The 21,031-nt window shown below is 37.3% G+C and overlaps 1 protein-coding gene across 1 annotated transcript in view; it reads right to left on the minus strand.

The window, feature by feature from the left end:
- Nucleotides 1–295: 295 nt before the first annotated feature.
- The window catches only part of LOC105185589 (protein scabrous), a 30,336-nt gene continuing 9,600 nt past the window's right edge, over nt 296–21,031 (minus strand). Inside the window, exon 3 of the mRNA XM_025304731.1 lies at nt 296–1,881. Coding sequence (XP_025160516.1) covers nt 580–1,881 — 1,302 coding nt within the window. The 3' untranslated portion in view covers nt 296–579. The remainder of the gene's footprint in view (nt 1,882–21,031) is intronic.

Raw genomic sequence — 21,031 nt, forward strand, 5'->3', positions numbered from 1 at the left:
GTTTACATATAAATTAATTATATAAATTATTGAATAATGTATAAAAAACATCTTACGAAAACTATGAGAAAATTTGTTTTAACAACGTCAGATAAGATAACATTAAAATTATCAATAGTAATTTCCTCTTATAAAATAATTAACAATTCTGTTAATCTCTTTACTATTGCTACCGGTATAAAATTGCTTTACCTCGTTACTTTTTCACTTCTATTAAGTAATTAATAATTCTATTTCTCCTTACTGCATAATTTATTAGCAAGTGCAAAATTTAAAAATCTCATTAGGTTTTTATTACTATTATACAAATAGAATAAGATTGTACGTTCGTGATACGTTTACAGCATTCAACCTGCACAATTGTACATCGTATTTACATTGAGTTTTAAATTATATATAATTCTTTGGTATTACAGTTAGTATTCTCGTCGAATAGTTACGTGCAAGTATGTATGACATAGATCGCTCAGACTTTTTTAAGACAGTGGTCATTTAAGACAATGGAAGTTATTATTTCACTTAATTGTTCATTATTCTCTATGCAAACAGATTCACTGATTCATTCTATTTTCAGAACTATCAACAATTTTGTTTTCGCTGTACTGACATCTCCGCAGATGTGATTACCATCCATTCGTTCCTGGTAGATTGGAACCATGTGAGACCCAACGAGTACCTGCCATTAAGATTGGCATGCTGGCAGTGGCTAAACCACCATCCACCTTGGTAATTAGCTGCGCAATTGATGTTGCTAATATCCATGTCGCGGTCTTTGGCGCTGAATGCCATGCTATCTTGATAAGATAGAGCGTTTGTTGCGTTGCCGGAATAACCAGATACATGAAGCTGGTAACCAGTTTCTTCAGAGTCAACGCTAAAATGTTCGTACTCAGCACGCCAGTACACACCATACGTGTCCGTCAAGTCGATGCGCAACCGACTGCAGTTGTCACGAGTGAGCCGGTGCAATGCTTCATTGCCAATCCAAAACTCGCTAACCGGTGAGCCAAATCCAACCGAATATTCGTTCCATGTACGATCGAAATCTACGATACCATGAGTCCTACGTGATATAACGATCCAGCCGGCGCGGCAAGAAGCAAACAACGGCACTCCAGGACTAGAAGCTAGCAGAGTAAGACCATTACGTTCCTCGCAATTGCCAGGTAAGGAATCCACCATGAGCCGATATTGATCCTCCACTTGTTCTAGCTCGCGTGTGACGTTCACCGCTTGGACCAAGTTCCGGGAAACATCTAGACGACTGATGGTCTCGTTCAATGCGTCTAGGTTTTTTCGCTGCGCGTCACTCTTCTCCTGCAACTGTGACGCACTTACGCTCAACGCCTGAACGGTACGCCGCAAGTTTCCCAATTCCTCTCTAGTTAATGACAACTCAGCAGCTTTGCGCACTGCATTGATTCCCAGCTGTGCCAGTTCTCGCTTTATTTCAGAACGATTAGTATTGATATCTTCCTCAAGTACGTGTATTGAGTCATACAGTCGCACCACTGACTCGCCCAGTTCGTTCATCAGCATTAAGTCCCGACTGGCATTAAACATCCTCTTTATGAGTTCTTCCTGCATCAACTCGAGGTTTTTCACTCGTTTGTCCAAATGTTCACCATCCTCGTACACTACTCGCTTCTCCACCATCGCCCGTTTTCGCGCCACAAGAGAGATTTTCCGCTCAATGTTCCGCAAACGTTCCTCAAAGTGAGTACGATAAGCTAGGGCACGTACATAGCTGCGTCTGCGTACACTCACTTCATTATGAAAAATATTCGTCTTGTCGTTATGATCTTGCTTCTGATCCTGCTGTTGACTGGCAAGCGTGGGCTCACACTTCAGAGACTTCAGCTCGATTTGTACTGTGCTCAACTGCAACAAATAAAACGCATATAGAATGTATATCAGTCGTCTTCAAGATAAGTTTTATATTCGTGACATATATATATATATACAGTGGCATGCAAAACTTTTGAGCCACACAATTATTTTTATATATTCATTTCATAATGAGCGCTAAAAACTTTACACATATATATAAACAAAATGTATTTATTTATCCTACAATTATATAAACTTTACAAATTCTTCATAATTCTAAATACTTTATTTTTACACAATGTCTTATTACAAACAGTGCAAAAGTATTGCGCCAAAAAGTTTTCTTATGCATAAGAAAAATATATTATTGAAAAATAATAACAGAAAATATAAATTATTGAATAATGTATAAAAAACATCTTACGAAAACTATGAGAAAATTTGTTTTAACAACGTCAGATAAGATGACATTAAAATTATCAATAGTAATTTCCTCTTATAAAATAATTAACAATTCTGTTAATCTCTTTACTATTGCTACCGGTATAAAATTGCTTTACCTCGTTACTTTTTCACTTCTATTAAGCAATTAATAATTCTATTTCTCCTTACTGCATAAAATGTTGTCAACATTTTTTTAAACTTAATACTTTGTTGCCATGCTTTTAGAAGCAATCACTGTAGCACAACGGCGAGACATTGATGCTATTAAATTAGAAATGAGGTCTTGAGGTAAATTTTGCCATTGAGTTTACAAATCTTGCCATAATTCAGCTTTATTCGAGTGTTTCTTATTTTCTGTGAGTAGTTTGAGTTCTTACCACAAATGCTTAATAGGATTCAAGTCCGGCAATTACGAGGGCCAGTCAAGAACTCACATTTTTTTCATGATGAAAAATTTATTTTGTTTTTATTAGTTTTGATGAATGTTTGAAATTGTTATCTTGTTGGAAAATCCAACCACGTGGCATATTTCGAATTGCATATGGCAGCATATGCTGTGTCAATATATCTCGATACATTATAGCGTCCATAGTACTCGTAATCTCAATCAATGGACCAACTCCATTATAAGAAAATGATCCCCAAACCATCACGTTACCTCCACCATGTTTTACGGTAGGAATTTGGTATCTTGAGTTATATCTTGTGACTGTTGGACGTCGTATATACTTTCTACCGTCACTTCCGAATAACTGAAACTTTGACTCGTCAGAGAAAAGTACTTTTCGCCAATCAACTTCAGTCCAATGTTCAAATTTCCTTGCAAAATTTAATCGAGCTTTCTTACTTTTTGCACTAATTAATGGTTTTTTTTACATCAGCACGTCTTAAAAGGTCTATTTCCTTTAGACGTCGAGATATTGTACTTCGACTAATATCAGCAAGATTTTCTTCTCCTAGTTCTCGAGAAATATCCATGGCAGTTTTTCTAACATCTGCTATCGACTTTCTTTTAATCATTTTATCGACGCGCTTTGTAGTTTTACGAGGTCTACCACGAGGTCGTAGTTTATCAGCTAGAGAATTCGTCAACTTATATTTAGCAATAATCCTATTTACAGTACTTTTATCAATTAATAAGCAATTATTAATTTCGCGAGAAACCTTTCCTTGTTAAGAAAGATTAATCACGGCTTTGCGTAATTGAAGGCTTGTATGTTTCGGTATTGTGGTAGACAATAGACTAAAATAGACTAGATTAGTTAAAGCAAATATTTACGAAAGAATTTCATAAGAAACATAAACAAACTGGGCTCATAAAGTCACAACAAGAATACGGCTCAATACTTTTGAACACATGTAAATATTACATGACTAAATAATTAGAAACTATGTAATTTCGTAACTGTACTATTATTTGTAAGAATGTTATGTCAACTATTTTATGTAATTAATTTTTAGAGCAAATCAATATATTGTCATGTATCTTAAAAAGACACTATGGCTCGAAACTTTTGCACGCCACTGTATACAGGGTGTTTGATAGCTGATCATGCAGACGAAAGTTGGAGATAGGTTGGGTGTAGCCGAGAAGAAAAGTCATGTACCATAATGTCAAATTGGCAATAGTTACCGAGTTATTAATTAAAACATGTGAGCCAACGAGCGCGTAGAGAGCGGAGGGCGGCCGCAGTAAGCACGTAGACATTTGTTACAGGCGGAATCAGCGAGTTGCGGTGTAGACAAGCGCGCGCGGCGAGGAGCAACGTAAGCGACAAGAGGCGATCGCGCGCGACGAGGAGCGAGCGAGCTTTTTCTTTATAGCTTTTTCCTTATAGCTCGCTCACTCCTCGTCGTTCGCGCTCGCTCGCTCTTCGTCGCGCTCGCTCGCCTCTTGTCGTTCGCGCTCGCTCGCTCCTCGTCGCGTGCGTTCGCCTCTTGTTGTTTACGTTGCCTCTCACCGCGCGCGCTCGCCTACCGTTACTCGCTGACTCCGCCTGTATCAAATGTCTATGTGCTTACTGCGGTCGCCCTTCGCTCTCTACGCGCTCGTTGGCTCACATGTTTTAATTAATAACTCGATAACTATTGGCAATTTGACATTATGGTACATGAATTTTCTTCTCGGCTACACCCAATCTATCTCCAACTTTCGTCTGCATGATCAGCTATCAAACACCCTGTATACAGGATGTACCAAAAGTCTGGAAACGGTCGAATATTTCATAAACTATGCATTTTAGAAAGAAATGTTTCAGACAAAAGTTATTTCGAGAGGGGTTCGAGGCGGGACATAAGACAGTATCATTGGATTGACCTTGAGTGAACGTTCCAAGGTCATACGGAATATGACCAACTTTGTTTTTTTAAATGGAACCCCCTATTTTTCATTACATATTCTTATAGCTTATCTCGAGAGCTTTCCAAAACACTATAAATAAGTTATGTTTTATTAAGTATTTTCTGAGTTATAAGGCTTGAAATTTACAATACCGCCGGCAGTAGCCAAGGTGTACCGCGTGGAGGTTGCACGATCGGATTTATACTAGGTGCGCAACTAAGTTTCCAGGTTTTTTGATCAATGAAAAATGGAAAATTTCAAGAGAACAAAAAATGGTTTATTCAAAGTATCGTCCCTCGTTAACTATATATTTTTGCCCTCTCTCTGGCAATACATGAATACCGCGACGATAAAACGATGCGTCTTTGGACCGAAACCATTCATCCAACCAATTTTGCACTTCTTCGAAATTGGCCAAGTGTTGCCCAGCCAAGCCATGCGCCATCGACCGGAACAAGTGATAATCGGAAGGGGCCAGATCTAGTGAATGTGGTGGGTGCGATAGCAGATCCCATTTCAGCGTTTTGATGGCGTCCTAGACGATGAAAATGCGATGGCACGGAGCGTTGTCGTGCTGCAATATCACTCGTTCGTGTCTCGTGTCCCATTCTGGCCGTTTTTCGAGCAATGCATGGTTCAAATTGATCAGTTGTTGTCGGTAGCGATGCCCATTGACAGTTTCGCCCGGCTTCTTTTCAGCAGCTCATAGTACACGATTCCTTTCTGGTCCCACCAAACGCAGAGCATTATCTTCTTTCCGAAGCGATTTGGCCGTGCCGTTGATGTTGATGCTTCGCCAGGTGAAAGCTACGATTTTTTGCGTTTGAAATTCTCGAAATATATCCACTTCTCATCGCCAGTAACAATTCGATGCAGGAAACTCTTTCTTTCATGCCGCAAAAGCAAAATTTCGGAAGTGGCTCTTCGATTTTCCATCTGTCTCTCAGTCAACTCATGCGACACCCATTTTCCTTCCTTTTGAATTTTTCCCATGGCATGTAAACGTTTGGAAATACCTTGGCGAGTCATGTTTAATGCCTCCGCAAGTTGATCTTGTGTTTGCGTATCATTTTTATCCAATAACGCTTGCAGATCGGCGTCCTCAATTGTTTTTGGTCTTCCGGAGCGCTCCTTGTCCTCAGTGTCGAAATCGCCACTTCTGAAGCGTTTAAATCAATCTTCACAGATAGTTTTCGATGGTGCATGTTCGATGGTGTAGGTCTCCTCAAACAAACGGCGTGCTTCAGCTGCACTTTTTTTCAAGTTAAAGCAGAAAAGCAAAGCTTCCCGCAAATGCTGTTTATTTGGCACAAAACTCGACATCTTCGTTGTTAGAAAAAATATTTTTGCGTTGCGATATGTGTTGGTATTACGACTGGTTATTGTTAACAGATGTCCAAGCTAATATATAAAAAAAGCTAATATATAAAAAAAGCTAATATATAAAGAAAACAACTTCAGACATGTATGTCGACTACATGTGTCGTTAGCGCCATCCATGTGTGAAACCCGGAAACTTAGTTGCGCACCTAGTACCTCTTGTGTATGTGTGTGTGTGTGTGTATGTCACAGCAGAGATAAGTAGCTACTTATTCAAAGGATCTAACGTGGTCACCATATCCTCGCATCATTCGCAGTAATTCCTTCTGAAAAGAATCGACAGAAGATTCAATGAATGCGGACTGTAGACTAGGGAAAAATTTAAATATCGAAATTATTATACTTTTCATAGTTCTTTTCCAATAAAAGTCTTGCTACATTAATCGTTCCGATTTGACCTGTAGTCGAACGTTTTCCTATCCTGAATACATTCAGCTCTTCGTATTACGACACACTATCAAGCAACTAAGTGAAATTTCAGTGGCATCCAGAATGATATTGTCTGAAAGAGAAAGAATTACTTTATTGATGATGCGAGGATATGAGGCCACATTAAATCTTATGAACAAGTAGCTACTTTATTTAACAATACTTATCCAGATCGTGAACCGATTTCGAAGTCTACAGTCCAGAAAATGGTCAGACGATTTGATGAAATAGGATCCGTCAAAGACCGACAACGCACTGGCAGACCAAAATTATCGACAAACTTGGATAAGAGTTTCGAAATGATGCAAACATTCGTCGAAAATTCTCATTCTACTTTGGGGAAGGCAGTACAGGCGCATGAGATTAGTACAATGTCCATTCATCGTATTTTAGTGAAAGAGAAATGGCATCCTTTCAAAATTAAAATCACTCAGGAGCTATCGGAAGGTGATTTTGATCGAAGAAATGAATTCTGCGACGAAATGATGTGTCAATACGATGATAATAATAACTTTTTTGATCACATAATTTTTTCCGACGAAGCTTCTTTTGAATTGAATGGAGTGGTAAATCAGCATAATTGCCGATATTGGAGTGATGAAAATCCTTACTGGATGCGTAGTATCCGCATGCAGTATCCAGGGCCGGCGCAAGGCAGATTCAGCGCGTTCGCCGGAACCCGGCCCCGCGTTTTGAGAGGCCCCGCGGTCTACAAAAATTACCTAATTAAAAAACACCGATTTTGATTAACTTTTTACAGAATGATAATACCATTAACAGATGCAAGACATTTTTTTAGTAGCGATGATTCAGTTTAAAGGAGTGACAAAAATCATCGAAGTTCAGTGTAACTCCATATAGTCCTCATATCCTGGAAACTACTTTAGATAAAAAAATCCAGACGCTTTCAGAGAAATGTACTTTTTAGAGAAATTAAACTACATCAATAGTTTTTTGCAAAAGTCATACATGATTACAGATTTTGTACTTTCATTGAATTTTTTGCCCCTTGAAAGCGAATTATGGATGCGAAAAAATATTACTTGGATTTGTTTAAAAAACTGCTTTAAAAAATAGAGATAAGACTCCCCAATTTTTGGAAGTCTGTCGACGAGTCGCAGCTCCTACGAACTTGCACAGGAACTGGGTATAGCAACGCCTGACATTTATTAGTGGTTGTGTGTCAGTTGCCGTCTTGCGGTTCATATGTTTTAAACAAAAACGCATCAGGCTATTGCATTGCTACGGTCTTCGATGCTGAGCGTTAGTCAATCTCTCGACGCGTGGCAAGGACTATGATCGTTACGTTTTGGTAAATTTAAGACGACGAATATTTTTCAAAATTATATTGTGGTATAAACCGTGACATATACATTTTCAAAACGTTTAATTTCTGGTAAGTATTTTTTTTCAATTATTTCCCCTCTTTAAAGTTAAAATCAATCCTAACTGAAATCGCGTTGCAGAAAAAACGTATGGCAGTCATACAAATGAAATCCAATACATATAACTAGCTGAGAATTTGAATTCGTTATTATTAAATTAATTTTGCCCCAAATGTTAAAATTTCGATAAAGTGAGCAAGAACAGAGAAATGTTTCAACTATGTACAAACTAATGAAATATGTAGTTTATCCTATCTTGCAGTAAATGTTTTTTGGCACGCGATTTTATTCATTTTTGTAACAGACAAAATTTTATACACAGAAATACGTTTTTTTAAGAACCGCTATGGCTAGCAGGGATAGAGATCGTGGACGGAAATACTTAAGTGGGGCTGAAAAACTGAAACGGAAGAGGCAGCGAGACGATTATATTAAACAGCAAACAAACAACATTTTGAAGTATGTAATTGAAACTACTAGTCATTCAAGACAGCTAAACGAAGGTGAAGAATACGGCAATGAATCAGATCTCTTTGGAAGAGAAAAACCAAGAGTTGAATACACCTGTGAAGGAAAATGAAGAAGACACCAACGAAACTGAATTGGACAAAAATGGAAACAATAGAAGAACGAGCGATTGTGAAATTCATCAAGAAAAAGATATTGAAAATATGGAAATTGAAGCACAAAAATAAGAAAACAGAAATTTCGACATTGAAGATCCTAGCATGTGGCCAATTGACAGAATACAACAAACAGTAAATTTAATAGTTCAGCATGGTCCTGTACAAATTACTCAATTTAATTTCCCTAAGAACGAAAATAACAGGAGTTTTTCTGCAACATATTTTACAAGAATACTGACGAATGGACAAAGGACAACACGAAGATGGCTAATTTATTCTAAATCTAAAGATAAGGCTTACTGTTTCGCTTGTAAATTATTTTCCACTACTGATATTTCATTGGGGGCAAACAGATTTTGCGATTGGTCTCATTTAACACAGCGAATCAAAATGCATGAACGATCTGCGGTACATTTATGAGCTATAAACAAGTGGCTTCAAACTGAACAAAATTTTCGCACTAGCAATCTACTTGATAAAGAGTGCGAAAAATTTTTAAGACTTGAAACGGCACGATACGAACAAGTTTTCCAAAGAATAATTGCTGTTATTTTTTATTTGGCGCAATATAATTTAGCTTTCCGAGGAAGTTCCGATACTTTGTATACACCGCACAATGATAATTTTTTGGATTTAATACAATTAATTGCAAAATTTGATTCTGTTCTAAATGATCATTTGAACAGAACAGCCATAAAAGGGCATTATTATTTATCGCATTCAATTCAAAACGAATTAATAAGTGCAATGGCAAATAAAGTACAAAAAGTAATTATCGATGCAATAAGGAGAGCAAAATATCATTGATATTATTCCATTTTATTGGATTGTACACCAGATGTGAGCTATCAAGAGCAATTATCGGTTGTTCTTCGTTATGTCAACATAACAGACGAGGAGGTTGAAATCAAGGAACATTTTATCAAATTTGAAATAGTTCACGATACAACAGGAAAAGGACTATCTGAAACTATCATGCTCATTCTGGATCAGTTGGGAATAAAAATATCCGACTGTCGCGGACAAGGATATGATAACGGTGCCAATATGAGGGAAATATATCAAGGAGTACAAGCAAATATATTACGTGTAAATCCTAAAGCGTTTTACGTATCATGCGGTAGTCACAACTTGAATTTGTTATCGGGAGATATAGCAAAATCATCAACCCAAGCACTACATTTTTTTGGTGTTTTACAAAAGATTTACACAATATTTGCAGCATCGACATCGCGTTAGAATGTTCTAAAAAAACATGTTGAAAAAATTACACCTAAACCATTATCAGAAACTAGGTGGGAATGCCGTTTTGATAGTGTAAAGGCTATTCGATTTCAAGTTCGCCAATTTCGAAACGTCTTGATCGAAATTGGCAACAACGCATCTGACAATAAATTGAAAATTGAGATTTTGTCTATAGTGCGCAAGATAAATGAATTTGAATTTATTGCTAGTCTTATCATTTGGTACGAAATATTATCAAAAATTAACATCGTCAGCAAAGTATTGCAAAATCAAAAGATGCAAATCGATTTGGCCACGAAGCATCTGAAAAGTCTTAACATATTCTTTGCGGAATACAGAAATGAAGGATTTAGCAAAGCTATGATCGCAGCAAATGGAGTTGCAAAGGAAATGGACATAACACCAGATTTCAAATCATCATATAGGGGCAAAAAACGGAAATTATTCGATTATGAAGGACAGGATGAATCATCGACGATCAGCGACAAAGAATACTTCCGTGTACATTACTTTTTAAAAATAATAGATACTGCGTTAGTATCCTTTAAAAGTAGATTCGAATTATATGCAAATCACCAAAATATTTTTGGTTTTCTATACATGAATGAGATTGGGAATTTAGATGATGAATATTTATTAAAGTGTTGTTAAGATCTTCACTTACACTTGGAAGGAGATTTCGACGGAACTGAAATGTTTAAAGAAATTAAGATGTTCCGGTCAATAACGCAAACCAATTATTCGGCTTTAGATTCAATGAATTACATTGTAGATCAAAGAACAATCTCTCGGAAGCATATCCAAATTTATTAATCGTATTACAAATTATGTTAACGACGCCAGTAACCGTGGCTTCAGCAGAACGTAGTTTCTCGCGGTTGAAACTAATAAAAAATTATCTGCGATCATCTATAAGCCAAGAAAGATTTTCATCTCTAGCTATTCTGTCAATAGAAAGTGAAGTAGCAAATTCAATCGATTTTGATGATGTTATCAAAGATTTGGCGTCGAAAAAAGCGAGAAAAATTATTTAATATTATTATTAGATTGTATTATTATTTAATATTCATCTTTAAAAAATATATAATATGTAACAGCATTTCAAAATAAATAATTCTTCGTTGTAAAATTTAAGTGTAGGATTTGAATGTGTATTCAGGCCCCGTAAAATTTTTGAACCCGGCCCCACAAAAGGTCACGCCGGCCCTGGCAGTATCCCCAAAAACTTAACGTTTGGGCAGGTTTTTGCGAACGTGATATTATCAGACCATTCTTCATTAATGGGAATTTGAACGCGGCGATCTATCAGGAGCTATTGCAAAATGAACTCATACCCGCTCTTGAAAATATGTTCGATGGGAACATAGAAAATATTTGGTTCCGACAAGATGGTGCAGCCCATACTATGCAGTAGCAGTACGGCAATTTTTGGATAATATATAATACTTTTCCAAATCGATGGATAGGAAGACGTGGTCAAATAGAGTGGCCTGCTAGATCACCAGATCTCCCTCCTGTCGATTTTTTTTGGGGATATCTTAAAAACAATGTATAGGAAACAAAACCTGCCAACCTTGCGGATCTTAGGAAACGTATAATACACCAAGTCGATCTTATCTCGGCAGAGATGAGACGAAATGTTTTAAATAATTTTTATCTACGGCTAGGCCATTGTCAAGCAGCAGACGGAAGTCAATTTGAACACTTAATCAACTAAACCACAGACCCCTACATATACGCATGCATACACGCATGCACGCGCGCACACACATACGCACACACAGAGAGGGTTTGGTGTCATTAAATATTATATACAGGGTGTTTGATAGCTGATCATGCAAACGAAAGTTGGAGATAGATTGGGTGTAGCCGAGAAGAAAAGTCATGTACCATAATGTAAAATTGCCAATAGTTATCGAGTTATTAATTAAAACATGTGAGCCAACGAGCGCGTAGAGAGCGGAGGGCGACCGCAGTAAGCACGTAGACATTTGATACAGGCGGAGTCAGCGAGTGACGATAGGCGAGCGCGCGCGGCGAGGGGCAACGTAAACGACAAGAGGCGATCGCGCGCGACGAGGAGCGAGCGAGCTTTTTCTTTATAGCTTTTTCCTTATAGCTCGCTCGCGTTACTATGAGTTATAAGAATATGCAATGAAAAATAGGGGGTTTTATTTAAAAAATAAAATTAAACTCCGTATAACCTTGAAACGTTCACTCAAGGTAAATCCAATGACACCATCTTATGTTCCTCCTCGAACCAAATAACTTTTGTCTGAAACATTTCTTTCTAAAATGCATAGTTTATGAAATATTCGGCCGTTTCCAGACTTTTGATACATCCTGTATACCAGGTGTGGCGGTTAATAATTCTTAATTTTTTCTTAAAAAAGACACGTTTAAATTGGGAGAAAGGTAAAAAATGGTTTATTCAAAGTATGCGCCATCGCTAGTTACACATTTTTCCCATCTCTCTGGCAATTTGTGGATGCCCTCCCAGAAAAACCGTACATCTTTTGAGGTGATTCAAATATCAAGCCATTTCTCGACATCTCCGTAAATGTTGAAATGTTTCATGGAGAGTGCGTGAGACATCGATGAAAACAAGTGGTAGTCGGAAAGGGTCATGTCTGGTGAATACGGCGGGTGGGGCAAGAGTTCCCAGCCAAGTGTAGAAATGGTGTCTTTGACCGCTTTCGCTGTGTATGATGGGGCGTTGTCGTGTTGTAAAATTACTTTTCCATGTCTTGTAGCCCATTCTGGTCGCTTTTCGATCAATGGTTCAATGCATGGTTCAAATTGATCATTTGTTGACGGTAGCGAACGGTATCAACTGTTTCACCTATTTTCAGAAGCTCATGGTACACCCTTCTGATCCCACCAAATACACAGCATTGTCTTCTTTCCAAAGCGATTCGGTCTTGCGGTCGATGTTGATGATTGTCCTGGGTCAACCCATGATTTTCTAAGTTTTGGGTTCTCGAAATATATCCATTTTTCGTCTCCAGTCACGATCCGATGCAAAAAAGTCTTTCTTTTATGCCGAGAAAGCAAAACTTCCCACACCGTTTTTCGCTTTTCCATCTGTTCAATTGATGTGGTACCCATTTTCCTGCTTTCTGGATCTTTCCCATGGCATGCAGACGATCACAAATGGTTCGGCGATCAACATTTAATCTCTCTGCCATTTGTTGTTGAGTTTGGGTATCGTCTTCATCCAACAATGCTCGCAATTCGACATCTTGAAATTTTTCCGGTTGACCTGGGCGTTCTTTGTCTTTCAAGTCAAAATCACCACTTTTGAATCGTCTAAACCAGAGCTCGGCAAAATGTGCACGCGACGGCCGATTTTCGACTATCTCCGCCCACCGCTATTCCCTTTACTTCGCCGCTCCGCGTGCTGCCTACAAGCTGCTCGAGCCTCAGGAGCGTGTTTCCAATAGTTTTCACGTCACCCATGAGGTACTATTGTTGACGGGTTTTTTTTTTTTAAGTAGTATCCCCAGTAGGCCTCTTCATTTTTCAAACATGTTTATAAAGTTTATAAAAAATGAGAAGTGTTCTTCTTTAAGCGACGATTCCTTACCACATCTTATGCGGTTCGCTACATGCAATATCCAAATTGACGTTTCCACTCTTACCAATAAAAGACGCCGAAAATCGAATTGAATATTCTTCATTTAACATATATTATTTCGCTTCTGATCAATTAGTTACGGGTTATTACAGTCATCAGTGGATTAGGCTTACTGTGGATACCACTTAAAAAAAATGCGTTAACAATAGTACTTCATGGGTGACGTGGAAAACTATTGGAAACATGCTCCTGAGACTCGAGCGGCTTGTAGGCAGCACGCGGAGCGGCGAGGTAAAGGGAATAGACCTCTGTGAAGTTGGTCCCACCTTTTCAAAATTTGAAAAAAGTGAGCAGAGTTCTGATTGCCCCCAAAGAGTTCTAGAGTTCTCTATTAATAAAAAAAAAGAGTTCCGTTGATTAAAGTGGTCAAAACACGAAATAAAGTTATGGCGGAGCCAACTTCACAATTGCGTAAATTTCAAAAGATCCTAACTTTTTTACCTTAAACTTTAGCGCTTTGATGCTTAAAGAAAATCGATGGAACTCTTCGGGGGGCTACCAGAACTCTCAAGAAATTGAACAATTTCCGAAAAAAATTTTTCTCTTAGAAAATTCTGCATCTGTGATATTTTGATGAGCTAGAACTTTTTCATTTCTGCTCGAATCGATTCGAGTCATAAGGAAACCGATAGAACTCTTCAGGGGGCTACCAGAACTCTCAAGAAATTGAACGATTTCCGAAAAAAATTTTTCTCTTAGAAAATTCTGCGTCTGTGATACTTTGATGAGCTAAAACTTTTTCATTTCTGCTCGAAGCGATTCGAGTCATAAGGAAAACCGATAGAACTCTTCGGGGGGCTACCAGAACTCTCAAGAAATTGACTGATTTCCGAAAAAATTTTTTCTCCTAGGTGGACTTAGAAAATACTGCATCTGTGATACTCTTTGATAAGCTAGAACTTTTTCATTTCCGCTCGAATCGCTTCGAGCAGAAATGAAAAAGTTCTAGCTCATCAAAGTATCACAGATGCAGAATTTTCTAAGAGAAAAATTTTTTTCGGAAATCGTTCAATTTCTTGAGAGTTCTGGTAACCCCCCCGAAGAGTTCTATCGGTTTTCCTTATGACTCGAATCGATTCGAGCGGAAATGAAAAAGTTCTAGCTCATCAAAGTATCACAGATGCAAAATTTTCTAAGTCCGACTAGGAGAAAAATTTTTTTCGAAAATCGGTCAATTTCTTGAGAGTTCTGATAGCCCCCCGAAAAGTTCTATCGGTTTTCCTTATGACTCGAATCAATTCGTGCAGAAATGAAAAAGTTCTAGGTCATCAAAATATCGCAGATACCGAATTTTCTGAGAAAATTTTTTTTCGAAAATCAGTCAATTTCTTGAGAGTTCTGGTAGCCCCCCGAAGAGTTCTATCGGTTTCCTTATGACTCGAATCGATTCGAGCAGAAATGAAAAAGTTCTAGCTCATCAAAGTATCACAGATGCAGAATTTTCTAAGAGAAAAATTTTTTTCAAAAATCGGTCAATTTCTTGTGAGTTCTGGTAGCCCCTCGAAGAGTTCTATCGATTTTCTTCAAGCATCAAAGCGCTAAAGTTTAAGGTAAAAAAGTTATGACCTTTTGAAATTTACGCAATTGTGAAGTTGGCCCCCTATAAGTTTATTTTGTGTTTTGACCACTTTAATCAACGGAACTCTTTTTTTATTGATAGAGAACTCTAGAACTCTTTGGATGGCAATTAGAACTCTGCTCATTCTTTCCAAATTTTGAAAAGGTGGGGCCAACTTCACAGAGGTAGGGAATAGCGGTGGGCGGAGATAGTCGAAAATCGGCCGTCGCGTGCACATTTTGCCGAGCTTTGACATAAGAGGTTAGATTGTGAACTAATCCTTGTTTCCAGCGTCATCTCTTAAAAAAATTAAGAATTATTAACCGCCACACCTGGTATACAGGTTGTCTCAGAACTTTGGCACATGGGCTCCGTAGAGATATAGAGCTAAGTGAAAGGAACAAAAAAGTCCTGTACCATAATGTGAAAATCGTAATAGTTTTTTAATTATAACAGCGCAAAGTTAGGCGTTTTCCATGCCCAGCGCGGCTTATAGACGCTCCGCGGCAAGCTGTGTGCGTAGGGGCTGAGCGATAACGCGTCTCGCGCTGATTGTCGCGATGGCATCTTGGCGCTTTGACGCCGCGCGACGCTCAGCGCGAGCCGCGTTACCGCTCAGCCCGCACACACACAGTTTGCCGCGGAGCGTCTATAGACCACGTTGGGCGTGGAAAACGTCTAACTTTGCGCTGTTATAATTAAAAAACTATTATGAATCCGAAGTGTGAAAGTAGATTGGGTTAAGATAAACATAAAAGTCCCATACCGTTTTGCGAGATTCGCAATAATTATCGAGTTATTAATGACAGAAATCTGAGGAATGGGAGCGCGCTGATATAGATGATTGGAGAAGCGTTACAGCTACTCAGGCCACAGCGCAGCTCACTCGACCTAGAAACTGTTGGCGACGTGTGGCGAGACGTAGGTTCGGCGAGATAAAATAACGAATAGCGGCGCATCGTCTTTACCATCGCCGCGTACCAGCAACAGTTGCTGGATCGACTGGGCCGCGCTGCGGCCTAAGCAGCTGCAACGTTTCTCCAATCATCTACGCCGGCGTGCTCCCACTCCTCAGATTTCTGTCATTAATAACTCGATAATTATTGCGATTCTCGCAAAACGGTATGAAACTTTTATATTTATCTTAACCCAATCTATCTTCACACTTCGGGTTGTAAACCCGAATGGGGAGTATAACCTTCCACCCTGTATACAGGGTGTTTGATAGCTGATCATGCAGACGAAAGTTGGAGATAGATTGGCTGTAGCCGAGAAGAAAAGTCATGTACCATAATGTCAAATTGGCAATAGTTACCGAGTTATTAATTAAAACATGTGAGCCAACGAGCACGTAGAGAGCGGAGGGCGGCCGCAGTAAGCACGTAGACATTTGTTACAGGCGGAGTCAGCGAGTTGCGGTGTAGACAAGCGCGCGCGATGAGGAGCAACGTAAGCGACAAGAGGCGATCGCGCGCGACGAGGAGCGAGCGAGCTTTTTCTTCATAACTTTTTCCTTATAGCTCGCTCACTCCTCGTCGTTCGCGCTCGCTAACTCGATAACTATTGCCAATTTGACATTATGGTACATGACTTTTCTTCTCGGCTACACCCAATCTATCTCCAACTTTCGTCTACATGATCAGCTATCAAACACCCTGTATACAAGGTGTCTTAAAAATACCGGAACCGGCGGATAACTTTGCAGAATCAAGTTTTCATGAAAAACTTTAAATACAAAAGTTGTAGAAAATCGAATAACAGACTTGATGGTGACTTTGAATTTGACTTTGGCCTACCATGACCTACAAGGTCATTTAGAGCCAACTTGCGTTTTCTTAAATCGGAACCCTTATTTTTTATTACACTATTTTTTCCACCAATTAATTTGAACAACTTTTGTCTAAAACATTTTTTTATTTGCCTAATATTTTTTTAGATATTTGAGGAAAACTTAATAATTTTTTCAATATTTAACTTACGATATCTCGCTATTTATCGAAAGAAAAAGTGGTACTAGACTTTCTTGCTTTATTTAGTCTCAAAAATATATTGTTACAATAGCGCCCTGACTTTTGTTAACTTACTGACTTTTGGAAACTTCAGAATCATCAAATTAATAAAAATCAGGGCACTATTATAGTAATATATTCTTGACAGTACATAAAGTACAAAAGTCTAATATTATTTTTTTCCTTGACGAATAGTTAGCGAGATATCGTAAGTTAAATGTTGAAAAATTTACCAAGTTTCCCTAAATATTTCAAAAAATATTAGGCAAATTAAAAAAATGTTTCAGACAAAAGTTGTTAAAATTAATTGGTAGAAAAAGAAGATATAATAAAAAATTGGGCTTTCTATTTTACAAAATTAAGTTGACTTTCAATTGACTTTGAAAATGCCCTCCAAATAATAAACTGATAATGCCATTCTCTTTCCTCTTCGAAATCATAGAATACGTTTTAGCTTTTTTTAATATCTTTCATAGTTTTCGAGATAATTAGCTGGAAAGTTTTCAAATGAACACCCTGTATATAGGATGTCCCAGTTTAAAAGACACACTTCGATAATTCTTCAACGAAGCATTTTCAGCAAAAATGTTTTATGATTGTAAAGTTGTATAATTTCAAGGGGGACATAAAACAACTATATTATTTTGTTTAGAAGTAGCACTTTCGAGATATTCACTAATCATTACTTTTCGTAAATGGAAACCTCAATTTTTTATGACACCGTCTTTTTTTACCAATTAATTTAAACAACTTTTGTCTGAAACATTTTTTTATTTGCCTAATATTTTTTGAGATATTTAAGGAAAACTTAATAACTTTTTCATTATTTAACTCATGATATCTCGCTATTTGTCGGAAGAAAAAGTGGTTTTTTGATTACACTTTCTTGCTCTACTTGATCTCAAGAATATATTGTTATAATAGCGCCCTGACTTTTGTTAATATGATGAATTTGAACTTTTGTCCGAAACATTTTTGCTGAAAATGCTTCTTTAAAGAATTATCGAGCATTTTTTAAAATGGGACACCCTGTATATATATATATATATATATATATATACATGAAGGTAGTCCCAGAAGTACCTGACCTGACGTATAAATAGCGGTTGTTGTTTGAAAAGAATGACTATGGTAGAAAGTACCAACCTTATAAAGCTTAAGTTTGAAGTTTGATGACGTTACATTGTTTAGTATTTGTCTGGCAGCCATCAATAGTGAATGCTCTCAGTGAATTTGTAAACATGGAAAAAATTGGTCATCGATATGTGATACAATACTTTCATTTAAAAGGCCTCAGTCCAACCAATATCAAAGCGGAGCTAGATTCTACTCTGGGGGAGTCTGATCCTTCGTTTACAACAGTAAAATATTGGGAGGCAGAGTTTAAACGAGGCCGTAGGAGCTGCCAAAACAAACATCGCAGTGGTCGACCAAATGAGGTGACCACGCCAGAAATGGTGAAGAAAATCCACAAAATGGTATTGGATGACCGCCAACTGAAAGTGCGCGAGTTAGCAGACATGGTAGGCATTTCAAAAAGTGCTGTACATCGCATATTGACTGAAAATTTGGACATGAGAAAGCTGTGCGCAAGATGGGTGCCGCGATTACTCGCAATGGAACAAAAGCAGCGTCGTAAGGATGTTTCAATCGAGTGTTTGGCAAATTTTCACAACAATAAAGCCGAGTTTTTGCGTCGATACATAACCATGGATGAAACATGGGTCCATCACTTCACACCTGAGACGAAGGAACAGTCAAAACAATGGACCAAAGTGGCTTGATAGCTATATTGAGGAGCTCGACGATTCCCACTATAAACAGGGTATCGAAGCTATTGAACATCGCTGGGAAAAGTGTATTGAGCTAAAAGGAGACTATATAGAGAAATAAAGATATTTTTTCCCAAATTTTTTCTTTGTTAGGTCAGATACTTCTGGGACTACCCTCGTATACAAAGATATCAAAATGTTGAAAGTAAGATTGCACTTTTCGTTGTGTCTTACATTCTATTTTAAGAAAAAAAAAATATATATATATAATATATACTGAATGTCTGAGATCAACCGTACATCTCTTTTCAAAAACTAAGCATTTTGGAGAAAAACGATTTAGACAAAAATTGTATTGTTTCAAAGGCGACATAAAACAACTATATCGGTTTGTTTACAGTGTGGTACAATCGGTTTGTCTTGTTTTCGAAATATTTTCCGGTCCGGGACTTTTTAGACATTCTGTATACTCTATATTGTTGCGCCCGCGCTTTCAAGAATTGTTTCAAGAATCAACTGCTGTCAATGATCTTGTTACAGACGAGGCGACGAGTTCTAGATAAAAAAGGAATGTATTCACCGTGACAACGAGTCAACGCATAAATAATAGCTGACAAAAGAGCCGCACATGAGTTTCTGAGCCGGGCTAATGTGTGGCGAATCTGATCATTTTTTAATAGTCTTTATAATAGTTTTTAATGCTGTAAATATGAACTAGTTAAACGCTTAGTCTTTTTATAAATATGCATTAATATAAAGCAATATATGCATTTTATAAATATGCATTAATAAAGTATTCATTTCCCAGATGCAAGCGAGCGCAACAATATTTATATTTTTTTTTAATTAGAAACGAATTAAAAAATTGGATGTGAAATAGAAATAATTTAATTATTAATTTTAATGGAAAAATAATTTTGAAAAAAATTTTTTTATGATAGAAAAAATATAGAAACAATTTGAACAATATTTAAAATAAACAATTAATAACTGATAAATAATAATTAATTATATTAGTTAATATTAATATTAATATTAATAATAATAATTAATTATATATAAAATAAATAATTAATAACTGATATAATCATTAAAAATATAATACTAGTGAACATTTTGATTACCGAAAATGAATTTCTACCAATTCATCTTAATTTAACACTACTTTACTATTTTTTAAGGTATTCCTTGGTGATATAATCTGAGGATTATTTGATAAGTTTCAAGCTTAACAATGAAACACTTATATTTTTGAACAAAATAGGTTTTATTTTTCAATATAGTCTCCTTTTAGCTCGATACATTTTGTCAATTTCTTTTCTAGTCCTCTCATTCCGTCAGCAAAGTAGGTTGGATTAAGTCCTACAAAATACTCGTTTACGACAACAATCATATCCTCATTGGTCGCAAATTTTTTTCTCTCAATCATTTCTTCATGTTCGGGAATAAAAAAAAATCACAAGGAGCTAAATCAGGCGAATAGGGAAAGGGAGGATTTCGTAACGTAATTCAGTTTGACCACGACGATTGCAAAATGTATGAACTAGTATATTAATCTGGTAAAAAAGCATCTTTTTCTTTTACAAATGCGGTTGCTTTTTTTATGATTTTCCTTTCAACGTTCTAATAATGATGCACAACATGTGCCAATGAGAGTTTTTCCTTTCTGAAGATAATTGATGAGCCACATAACATGACTATCCCAAAAGACAGTTGCCACAACTTTGGTGGCCGAATGAAATCTTTGCCTCCTTCAAAGCAGGTTCGCCTGGTAAAGCCCATTGCTTTGACTGTTTCTTATTTTCAGATATGTAGGGGTGAATCCATGTTTCGCCAATAGTCACGAATCGATGCAAAAAATCCTTTGTATCCCATTTGATCCGGTCCAAATACTCCTTTAGAATGTTGTATTGTATGTGCGTTTTTTATTCAATGTCAACAAACGTGGCACCCATTGCATAGTCAGATGTCTCATATCCAAATCTTCTTATGTAATATTTTGAACACATGTTCAGAAAATATGCCGTAGGCATCTACTATCTCTCTGACCTTTAGTCTCCGATCACCCAGTATGATGTGCACTAGTGCACCAGCTATGCTTTATAGTTATGCACTAAACACCCAAAACTCATATAATTTTTATACTGCACGTAAAATCACTTTTTTCGACGGATGCCTTGCACGCTCAAGAAATCGTTCCGTATAGAAGCTAACTGCGGCACGTGTATTTTCGCCCGCTAGCCTATAGGCAATAATCATATCAGTGTACTCCTCTGGAGTCAATTTCATTTTTTATTGCCGAGGAGCACGGCGCGTATCAAACAATTTCATGCGACTGAAGACGTGTTCGTCGGATCATTGTCGTAGATGGCGAT

The sequence above is a fragment of the Harpegnathos saltator genome, unplaced genomic scaffold, assembly GCF_003227715.2.
Source record: "Harpegnathos saltator strain DR-91 unplaced genomic scaffold, Hsal_v8.6 scaffold643, whole genome shotgun sequence".
NCBI lineage: Eukaryota > Metazoa > Arthropoda > Insecta > Hymenoptera > Formicidae > Harpegnathos > Harpegnathos saltator.